This window comes from Papilio polytes, unplaced genomic scaffold (genome assembly GCF_000836215.1).
Source record: "Papilio polytes unplaced genomic scaffold, Ppol_1.0 DF824303.1, whole genome shotgun sequence".
Classification (NCBI taxonomy): domain Eukaryota; kingdom Metazoa; phylum Arthropoda; class Insecta; order Lepidoptera; family Papilionidae; genus Papilio; species Papilio polytes.
Window position 1 is genome coordinate 3097120 of NW_013524901.1, and position 10738 is coordinate 3107857.

At 37.6% G+C, this 10738-nt stretch overlaps 2 protein-coding genes across 2 annotated transcripts; both read left to right on the top strand.

Moving 5' to 3' along the window:
- The first annotated feature begins 897 nt into the window (after positions 1-897).
- On the top strand, positions 898-4947 carry LOC106100647. Its single transcript, XM_013279597.1, has 8 exons — positions 898-942; positions 1216-1407; positions 1640-1806; positions 1932-1994; positions 3008-3146; positions 3217-4086; positions 4173-4339; positions 4815-4947. The coding sequence occupies exons 1-8, from the start codon at positions 931-933 to the stop codon at positions 4882-4884; spliced, it is 1680 nt and encodes a 559-aa protein (XP_013135051.1). The 5' UTR covers positions 898-930; the 3' UTR covers positions 4885-4947.
- Positions 4948-8755: 3808 nt separating this feature from the next.
- Positions 8756-10062, top strand: LOC106100712 (cuticle protein 21-like). The gene is made up of 4 exons (XM_013279711.1): positions 8756-8806; positions 9103-9360; positions 9437-9603; positions 9770-10062. Exons 1-4 carry the CDS (start codon positions 8795-8797, stop codon positions 9945-9947), a joined length of 615 nt encoding a protein of 204 aa, XP_013135165.1. The 5' UTR covers positions 8756-8794; the 3' UTR covers positions 9948-10062.
- Positions 10063-10738: the final 676 nt, after the last annotated feature.

Genomic DNA, 10738 nt, shown 5'->3' on the forward strand with positions numbered 1-10738 from the left:
AATTTGATAAAAAAAAAGCCATAAAGTTGTTAAAAACCGACGACACTAATAAATGTGTATATTGGTCATGCATTTTCCATATTACGTGAAGTTATACAACGGTAACTTGTTACTTTGGATGACCAAAGCACACGTAGTTTACGATGTTCACATTTCACATGTAAATACCATACTAGGTCTTACGGAGTGCGGATTTTCTAAAGAAGAATTTTATATTTATAAGTATACCTGCTTTACGTACAGTCTAAAAAAACTGTCGGTGTTTCGCCTTAAAAGCTACAATCGTTTGAAAATTTTGCAACGAGACGCGGAACAAAAATGCAGCTTATAAAAGTACCGAAGTACCACCGCAACGATCTAAGAGCTCGACGGCCTCCCAATTCGGTAATAATAACGAAGTAACGGCTCGTGCCGAGGCTCCTGAGGGAGCCCTTGAGCTTAGTTACTCATAAACGAGGTTTAGGCTAAGTGCCATCTGCGCTCGGCCACCTCAAGCCCGGTGAATCTGTAAATGCCTCTTCAAGGCAAACAGTGGCCATTCAGTCACAAAAAGTGGAGTTTGTCTAGCCGTTTAATAATAAGTTAAAGTACTTTTTTCAGAAGTGAAAAGAGGTAAAACGAGAGTCATAAAATCAAGACACCCAATAATTGTTATCGTGTAATTATTTGAAAGCCAATAATCATATAAGTTTTTGTTACTTTTATCACGCAATACGGCAGTATGCATGGTCAACGATAATAGATATCGATACCATGACATGTTTTACTACCAAATTGGGTTAATCGAGTATTTTTCACTGTCTTTGTTCCACCAAGGTCCATACCACCGCTAGCCCCACTTGTCCGTACAAATATTAAGTCATATAAAAACCACGGTCAGTTTCTATTGACATCAAACAACTGACAACACGTTGACAACACGCAAGCAAAATGTTCAGCAAAGTAAGTAGATATTAAACCCGAATTATAATAGACAAAATAAAATAATGTGATGTAGTACAGCTAGACAAAGTTCTTTAGAATAAGGTAAGAAGATTTTAAAGCTCAAAGGAACATCTGTAGAGAATAATTAAATACTTAATGTGCTGGAACGTGACCTTTAGCGAAAGAACCAATAAAAACTTTTAATAACACGGGTGACAATAAATTTTATTACCATCGGACACCTTCACCTCCGTAAATCAGAAAAAATATTAAACGACCATTTACTTTCAGATCTTCGCATTTGGTGCTATGCTGGCTGCGGCCAATGCCGGCCTTTACCATGGACACGGTCACGCTGTCTCGTCTCAGAGCATCGTACGACACGACGGTCACGCCACCCCAGTGTACCAGGGGCATTATGCACCTTTAGCTTATTCTGGACATTACGCTCCCGCTGCTGTCTATGGTGGTCATGATTACTATGTAAGTGATAGTTGATACTGCTCCATCTCTCCTAGGATAGTGATGAACATCATTAAGGCTATGAAGGGAGCAATGCTAACCACAGTAAACGTTGGAAACTGAAGGTTAACTTTAAGCATTGTGGTCGTCAGAAAACATCTGACTGTCGCAAAAGCTTTGTACCACATGTGATTAGGTGCTTACATGATATACTGTGAGTGATGTACATAACTATAGCTACATGTTTGTTCAGGCTCATCCCAAATACGACTTTTCGTATTCCGTGGCTGACCCTCACACTGGTGACCACAAGTCGCAGCACGAGAGCCGCGACGGCGACGCTGTGCACGGCTCCTACTCATTGGTCCAGCCTGATGGCTCTGTGCGCAAGGTCGTTTACAGCGCTGACGACCACACCGGGTAAGAAATTGCCAGAATAAAAATATTCTCATCGGCTTTCTTTTGGCAAAACTTTTAATAAATTAAACATCGTCTTTTAAGATAACATAAGACTAATGGTGGTATATAACATTGTGTCTTTTCAGATTTAACGCCGTTGTTCACAACTCTGCGCCCTCCGTCCATCCTCAGCACTACTATCACCATTATTGATCTCGACCCGCAATGATTATCTAATTATGTCACAAAATAATTTATTAAACTCATTGTAAATATATCAAAATTTATTTATTTTATCCACGCCTATAAATAGTCAATTTTTATATTGAAATATAATGTGAATTTTCAAAAGGTAAAAAAGACTAATGTTATTACAAGAAACATTGATTTACTTAAATATTTATTTTGGCAATAATAAGATTTATCATGCTCTTTAAGACAAATAGATTTAAAATTACCAGAACTTAAATTAACTATCACTGTCTTGAATCTAGAATTTAGTGGTCTTGATTTAGATAAGACAATTGACCTTTAAAGTCAGAAAGTAACCTTCTTAGAACACATTAACCTGGCTAATAGCGTGTAAAAGGCCAAAAAAGCCATTCTAACAAAAACGTACTATCTCGATCTAGTAATGAAAATCATGTTGTTCTTCTTAAAGTATGAAAGATCGAACTACATTTAAACAAATGTTACGGTTTCTATTTATTAAACTTATCACTCTAGAACTTGGTAACTTAATAGTATTGTCATTTTAAAGCAAAACCATGGATGAACTATAAAATATTGATAAAAAAATAAATTTCTTTTACTAACATACTTTTACAAATTAATAACAACTTAAAAAACACATATTACAACTCTATTAAATAAAAATGAATTTTGACATCAGACTACAATTTTTTTGACTTGGACGGAGCAATATTTTTGTTACAAATTACAACGCAAAATAATATACTCCGTACCACCTAACAAGCAACTGCTTTTAGCAAGGAACATTAAACTTGTAATGAATTTACGACCAGTATCTCAACACCTAGTGGCCAGTTTCATGATCTTGCAAATGCGCTGCGAAATACAACTGTTAAAGTAATAATAACATCTTATCGCGGACCTCATTGACCCACAATACTGAAGCGTAGTACGAGCAGTTCACAGAGTGTTATTGTTAAGTAACGATCATTAACTTGATAATGTGTAATACGAGATTGTGAAGACAAAGCCCGACCTTGCGACCGCGGGGACGATCCGTGAAGCGCTCTCGACGCCCCACCGGAGATACTATTCTTATAAAACCCTCGGATTATCATCGAGAGTATCATAGCAAAAGATTACATTCCAACGCTAAAATGTTTAGTAAAGTGAGTTCCTCTAAACATTTAATTAATTTGTATTAAACGAGAAAAATGTAATGCATTTTAATTGTTACAGATTCTTACGTTTGTAGCTGTGATAGCGGTGGCCCATGCTGGGCTTCTCAACGGTGCTTACGGCGGATATGGAGCAGCGTATGGTGGCGCACAGTACGCCCCAGGTGGTGCCCTTGGCCTCGCCGGAGGACTCGTTCCAAGAGCTCCTTTCCCGAATGCAGCAACTCTTGCACATGTAGCTTCATTTGCTCAAGGTGGTCCATTGACTCACCCAGCTTCATTGACCCATGCTGCTCCTTTCGGTCAAGCCGGTCCTGCAACCTACCCAACTTCTTTAGCCCATACTGCTCCTTTAGCTTACACTGCCCCTTTAGCTCATCCACCACCTTTAGCACATGCCGGTCCTTTGTCACACCCTGCGCCACTGACCCACGCCGCGCCTTTAGCTAACGTTGGTTCTTTGGCCCACGCCGCACCTTTGGCCCAAGTCACTCCTTTGGCCCACGCTGGTCCTTTAGCACATGCGGCTCCTCTGGCCCATTCCACATCTTTGACCCACGCATCTCCTTCTGCCCACGCCACACCCCTCGTCCATTCTGCACCATTAGCACAGAATTCTTTATTGGCTCGCGGCGCAGGTCCAGTAGTCCATGCTACATCCTCAGTTCAATCCAATTCTGTTGCCGTTGCCGCACCTCTCGCCCGTGCAGGCCCCCTTAATTATGGTGTACCTTTATCCCACGCTGGACCACTAGCACACGCTGCTCCTCTAGCGCATGTTGCTCCACTTGCCCATGGTGTACCTCTAGCTCATTCTGCTCCTTTCCGACATGGTGCATCTCTAACGTACGGTGGAGCCCATGGACGTTCCCATGGCCACCTTGGGGGATATTCTGGAAACGGACAGCATGGAAGCTACAATGACTACTACGTAAGATTATTTATGAATTCGTATTAATTGCAATGTATTGCTACAAATTTTGCTGTAATTATACATCTTTTTTTTGTATCTTGCAGTCACACCCTCAATACCAATATTCGTACTCCGTGGAGGACCCTAACACCGGTGACCGCAAGGCCCAGCATGAGACACGCGACGGCGATGTTGTGAAGGGGGAATACTCGCTCTTGCAGCCGGATGGTACCTTCAGGAAGGTTCACTACACCGCTGATGACCGCAACGGGTAAGCATAATTGCAATTAGTATATTTTTAGACTAGTCGAATGAATTATTTTTTGTATACTAACAGAACATTAGTGGTGAGTTTGTGGAAGTATGAACATTAAAAGGCCCGTTTTTACCTAACCCCATGGCCATGTCGTTAGAGGTGATATTAGTCGTCACAATTTTCAACACAACGACAATAATTTCCTTTCTATTACAAATACCTAACCTGTTTTAATTGGTTTACAAAATCTAACATTGCATTGCTAAAAGTTTTAATTACCGGAAGCTGTATCTCGTAAGTTATAGATACGTTTAAGATCATATGGTTGTTTAACCGGTTGTACGATTCGCGTTCCGGTCCATATGAGTAATGAACTCTGTCGACCTTTCGCGTACGAGACTCGCATTCACATGCCGGCAGGTGTACCAAACAAGTTTCAAACGAGTTCACATTGTAAACATCATGACTAACACGTGACGTTTCATTGCAGATTCAACGCAGTCGTCCACAATTCAGGTCCCAGTCACCACGTGTACTCTTCTCAACATCATCGCCATTGATACCATCGTCCGATCTTTTAATAACCCAAAGTTTTTTTTTTATTTAAACTCGCATTCGTTGATTTTGTCCTTTTAAATGTTTGTTTATAAAATGTTAGTCAATAAAATCTAGTACAAACTTATAATCGTCTTTAGTGTTTTGAACTCCTTCCATTTCTTTCAAACATATTCTGTACTAAAAATTAAGCGATCGCATTTTAAAGATTTTGTTTTTTAATCTAGAGTTATGTCAACTATTGGATGTTATTTGTTCTATTTTCTTTTATTCTCAGAGTCGTATATTGAGAAAATAAACTTTAATTAATGTTATGGTAACAAAAACGAATTCAACGTAGTCTAATTAAGGCGCACACCCACACCAGTTGCACACGTTGCGAAAGTTTGTTATACAAATATACATTAAAATGACGAAAGCAATGCAAACATGGTAATTTATAACGACATTGTAACAACACTCTCATTACGTAGTGTTGATTTTGTTGAAAATGTACACAGATAACAATCGACATTTCGTTAAAATTAATATGTTGTTAACACAAAAGCTGTATTAGCATTTTATTAAAAGCTGCAGTTTGTTATGCGTAGAAATTTCGAAAAGCAGCGGCAGTCATTCTTTAAACACAATTGTATTTCAATAAATTAGAAAATCAGTCTCTCGTTAGGGTAGAAGTATTTTTTATAACAGGTCAAAGTCTTCTTTCTCTGTTATTTTTAAACCTGTATACCAAATTTTGAATTCAATATCATTTTCATTTTAGTTTCGAAGGACAAGGTGCTACTAATAAGGGACAAAATATTGTGTAGTAAATACTAATAGGTAACATAACACTGAACTATTCACGTACAGGTAGAAGAAATCCTTACGCATTCTTGAATATTGAGAAAGATCGTGGGCAGAACTTTCGTCGACACCCGTTTACTGCCCTTGTTTAATAGAAAACTTGTTTGTCGGCTGCAGTCGCGATGTCATAAGCGATTTAAATAATGCTTAACACAGTTTCATTACTTCTCTTGCCTAATTGCGAATTTTGTGTCACTTGTTGTTATAAGTTTAAGTATGCAAAATTTTACACAATAGAAATACTGTGGGAAATTCTATCTTTGTTCAATACTAAAACGACACATTAATAACTAACTTTTGTAATAAAATTCCTCATCCATCTTTCGGGATTTTATATTTAATTTTATTTTTGAATTCATCATAACATTTCAATTTGAGAACTCATTTCTTCTTTCTTTCTCATTGTTCACTGTTTTTAACATAATATAATAGAGTTACAAAGTTTAACATTTAAAAGTTGACACTTGATCTCTTGTCCATTAAAAGTATCAGAGCACATTAAAAGGGAAAAACTAAATTGATACTGAGGTCTCATTAATTTTCAATTTAGAGTACGCAATCTACTGGGCTATTGACATCTCATAGTTTATCATCCTTTAACATATGGGACTTTATTGCCTTTCGAAATATACAGACCGTTATAGTTCTACAAAACAATATTTTCTTGCCATTAATTATTTTCAATTATTATCGAATTTACTATTGAACTATATCTCGTAGTTCACGACCATATAAATAAGATTAACAATGCTGAACAATGCCCATTGATTAGAATTAACGGCGAACATAATGTCAGGGACACTACACAGTGAGTTATTTATGATTCATTGTGATCTTTCTCATTTATTGCTTTGCAAGGTTTTATAAAAAAAATAAGTAAGAATTTAACAAAGACCATGTACTTTTTACTCTTCAAATGATCATTCCATTCATCTTTCTTCCACTTTCTCTAGTAAAATTTCCATATAATTTCGTTAAGTCAAACGGAAAAAAAGTTTTTTTTTTTTAGTTTATTGACAGTAAGAAGTCACACTGAATACTCGTAGTAGAGCCTCCTAATAATACTTTATTAGATGTTCCAATAGTATGAATTAATATGACATTATCAATTTAAATTTAAATAATATGTAATGAATTCCTATTTTTTTTCATGTTCCATTGAAATTATCGATCGCAGTTCAAACCAATTAAATCAATCAACAATCGTGGGACATTCGGTCACGTTAAAATCGTTGGGAATGCCAAACAATACGAATCCGTATAGAGTCACGAATAGTAAATTAAAACGCTTGATTGCGTTATGGTAAGGAAGCATGGTTTGATTATTTAAAATTACACCCTTCAATAAAAAGTTTGTTAAGAATATTATATTTCTTTTGTTTTTGTTGCTAACGCTTCTATCGTAAAGTTCAAAACTCAAATCAAGTTTTTGCACTATATGTCACCTAATAAGAGGACGATCACAGAATGAGCTCAGTGCAGTCGTTATGCAAATTACTTGTCATCATGCGAAGTAAAACGAACGAAAGAGGCTGTGGGACAACATATGACACAGTTAATCTTACTTATATTATAATTGGGAACGTTTATATGGATGAATGTTTGTTAGAGTTTGTAGCCTTAACTGTTGAAATAAAATTTGGGATAAACGTAGAGGATAGTCTGGAAGAAGACATAGGCTACTCTTTATTTACCTTTTAACAATACAATATCAATAAAAAAAATAGTTTTACATAATAAACGCTAAAACTCATTGGACTTACTTTTGTTTTTTAATTCTACGCGAACGGTGTCGCGGCGAAAGCTAGTAAACAAATAAAGTACAGAAAACACTACAGAAAAGTCTATTAATATTTTCTCGTGAACCTGGCCTAATGAACTATGACTAGGAATTCCGTATTTAAAATTAAGCGACAACCAAAACGGCTGTTATCTGCACTATTGCGCAGTTCCATATCTGTTCCTTGTGATCGCATTACTAACTGAAGTTAAGAAATCAAACCCGCAGCAGATATTGTCCGGGACCATAACCACCGTGCGGTTAAACTCACTGTGCACTAGATATATCTGTTTCGCAACACTATTGTAATGTAATTATATGAAGTCGATAATGTAGGCGACCACATGTCAATAAATTGTCAAATTTATCTGGAACTAATTGTCCGTTAAACGCACCGAAGGTCAAGCTTTTGATTATGAACTTACATTCACCGGTTAACAAATAGAGTTTTTAATTTTATGATTATATTATCGATGCCGTTTAAATGAGGGCTGACAGATAAACAATTTATTTATAAATAAATATTAAGAAAAGCTTTACCGCTTATAAGGCATTTAGTTAATACAATTTTGCACAAAGAGCAAGGTGCAGGGAAACAAATGTATATCAAGGATAATAAAGACATACATTAAAGTGCGAAAATACAATTATTATGCATTGAAAGACGAATTTTGTATCCCAACTATTTATGAGAAACTAACTTTTTCCTGCGACTCCGTCCGCGTGGAATAATAAATAATTCGTCTAGACTATCCTCTATATCCATGCCAAATTTCATCGATATCCGTTCAACAGTTAAGGCTACAAACTCTAACAAACATCCATCCATCTAAACTTTCGCATTTATAATATTAGTAAAATTATACTACAAACTGCTATTTCAAGCACCAAAAGAAATTCTTATAAGTAAATAGAATAAGAAGCTTTCATAAAGAATTGTGACTTATTTTTGTGTTAATACAAAAATTTGTTTATTTCAATCTCATTTCAACTAACTACCAGTTAAACTGACATAAAATGGCTATGTAAAATAATTTGAGCAACATTAATTTATCATGTAAGTACGCCCGGTAGCTTTGGGGCGAAGGCGCCGACGGCTTGGGGGAGATTAATGAATTATTATTACACGTCGCGTGCGAGCCGTGAGCGACCTCGCGGTGTCAGAGTTACGGAACTGAGTGACCGCTCCCCACCACTCAAAGGACCACAGCTCCGTTTTGTTTTCATATAAAAGTCACACCACACCACGATACCATTATCATTCACTTGCACTGATTAGCAACCGCAAAATGTTCTCCAAAGTAAGTCGATAGTAAATTATTTTAATTTATCAATAAAAAAAATATTGTCGTAATCTAATACCAAGCCTGAATATACAAATTTTATCTAGTATCAAATTTTATCTGGTATAGTAGATTAATGTCGCACAGAATCACGCTTAGCATAAAAGCTTAGCTGTTTTCTTAACTAAAAAAACATCACACATCGGAAACTAAACTTCAATTTACAGGCCTTTTAACATACTTGAAGTCTTTAATAGGTGTATAACGTGAAAAGTAAACGTAAGAGAGTACATTTATAATTATGTATTTTCCAGGTGGTCGTACTGAGCGCCGTGTTGGCGGCCGCCAGCGCAGGTCTTCTGCCGCTGCACCACTCCGCGGTGTCATCGCAAAGCATAGTGCGTCATGACTCACCTGTACACTACGCGGCCGCGCACTACGCCGCCCCAGTGGTCCACGCAGCGCCCATCGTTGCCCATGCCGCTCCCGTTGTCCACGCTGCGCCCATCGTTGCCCACGCTGCCCCCGTTGTACACGCCGCTCCTCTTGCCCTCGCCCACGGTCACGAATACGTAAGCATTTTTTACGACATTCTTTTCTAATAAGTTTCCTCTTTTTTTCCTTTCTTAAAATATTTTATCTTTGCAGTCTCACCCCCGTTACGACTACTCTTACTCCGTGGCTGACCCCCACACTGGTGACCACAAGTCGCAGCACGAGAGCCGGGACGGTGGTGCTGTGCACGGCTCATACTCGCTGGTCGAGCCTGACGGTTCCGTGCGCAAAGTAGACTACACAGCTGACGACCACAATGGGTAAATAACCAATAAACATAAATACAGTAACCAATCGATTGAGGGATTCGAAACTCATGGTTCGCAGTTCATACCCTTGTTCCACGCAACGGTCTTTGAAATTAACAAACATTCCCTCTTACGGCTTCTACTGCTACATATGTATAACCCTACAACGTTTTTTCAGTTTCAACGCGGTTGTCCACAAGACCGCTGGCCACCACCCCGCCCCCGTGGTCCACGCTGCTCCCCTGGTCCACGCCGCGCCCGTGGTCCACGCTGCTCCCCTGGTCCATGCCGCACCCCTCGCACACTACGCCGCCGCCCCCCTCGCCCTTGGTCATCATGGTCTCCTCCATCATTAAACAACTAGCTAATGTATAACTTGTGCTCGATGTATGTTTGATGTGTGATATTTATGTGTATGAAATAATGAATTAATACTCATTTGTAAATAAATTAATTGCTGATCAGTATAAATATTCTCTTTTATTAATTCAAAACTGGATCAAGAAACATATGTCACGTAAAAACTTTCTTAAGACAATTAACACTATATTAATTAAAATGACAATCATTTTCCAAAGGACATTCAATTAAAAAGTTAAAAAACAAACTTCAAAAACACAAAACTTCAATTCAAAATACAATAGCAAATCTATCAAAACAACTTTAATGAAATGCGTATACTTAGCAATTACTCTTGGCCACACTAAAATTACAGAAGGTAATGCATCTAATGCGTGTGTTAGCCCAACACTCCTCTATTTTGGTAAAACAATTACGTCAAAACTTCGCAACAACAACACGACAGTGTTGCGACCTAGAAAGACATAATTATAAAAAGCTGTTTGTTTTGTCATACAAATCAAATCAGCGCGTACATTCCTAATTTACACATGATTTGTACAGAGTTGATTTCAACATGAGGCCAATTTAAAGTCAATCATTATCCAACGATTGTCCAGTGAAGGCAAAGCAAAAGTACTCGAGTCGTAGGCAAAGTCCTGTATAAATTGCCTCAATTTCCTGTGAAGCGGCAATAAAGGCCGAGTTACGAAATGCTATATGTGATCATTACCTACGCAGTTGAAACGCCTTTCTGCAAATTATAGCAAGTGACATTAACAAAAAAATATTCATAACACACTCGTAC

Excerpts from the sequence above, each read along its gene's own strand:
- LOC106100647 (XM_013279597.1), top strand. Across the intron at positions 3,147-3,216 it reads ACGCTAAAATGTTTAGTAAA|ATTCTTACGTTTGTAGCTGT; the intron begins GTGAGTTCCTCT and ends TAATTGTTACAG. Across the intron at positions 4,087-4,172 it reads GAAGCTACAATGACTACTAC|TCACACCCTCAATACCAATA; the intron begins GTAAGATTATTT and ends TGTATCTTGCAG.
- LOC106100712 (XM_013279711.1), top strand. Across the intron at positions 9,361-9,436 it reads TCGCCCACGGTCACGAATAC|TCTCACCCCCGTTACGACTA; the intron begins GTAAGCATTTTT and ends TTATCTTTGCAG. Across the intron at positions 9,604-9,769 it reads ACAGCTGACGACCACAATGG|TTTCAACGCGGTTGTCCACA; the intron begins GTAAATAACCAA and ends ACGTTTTTTCAG.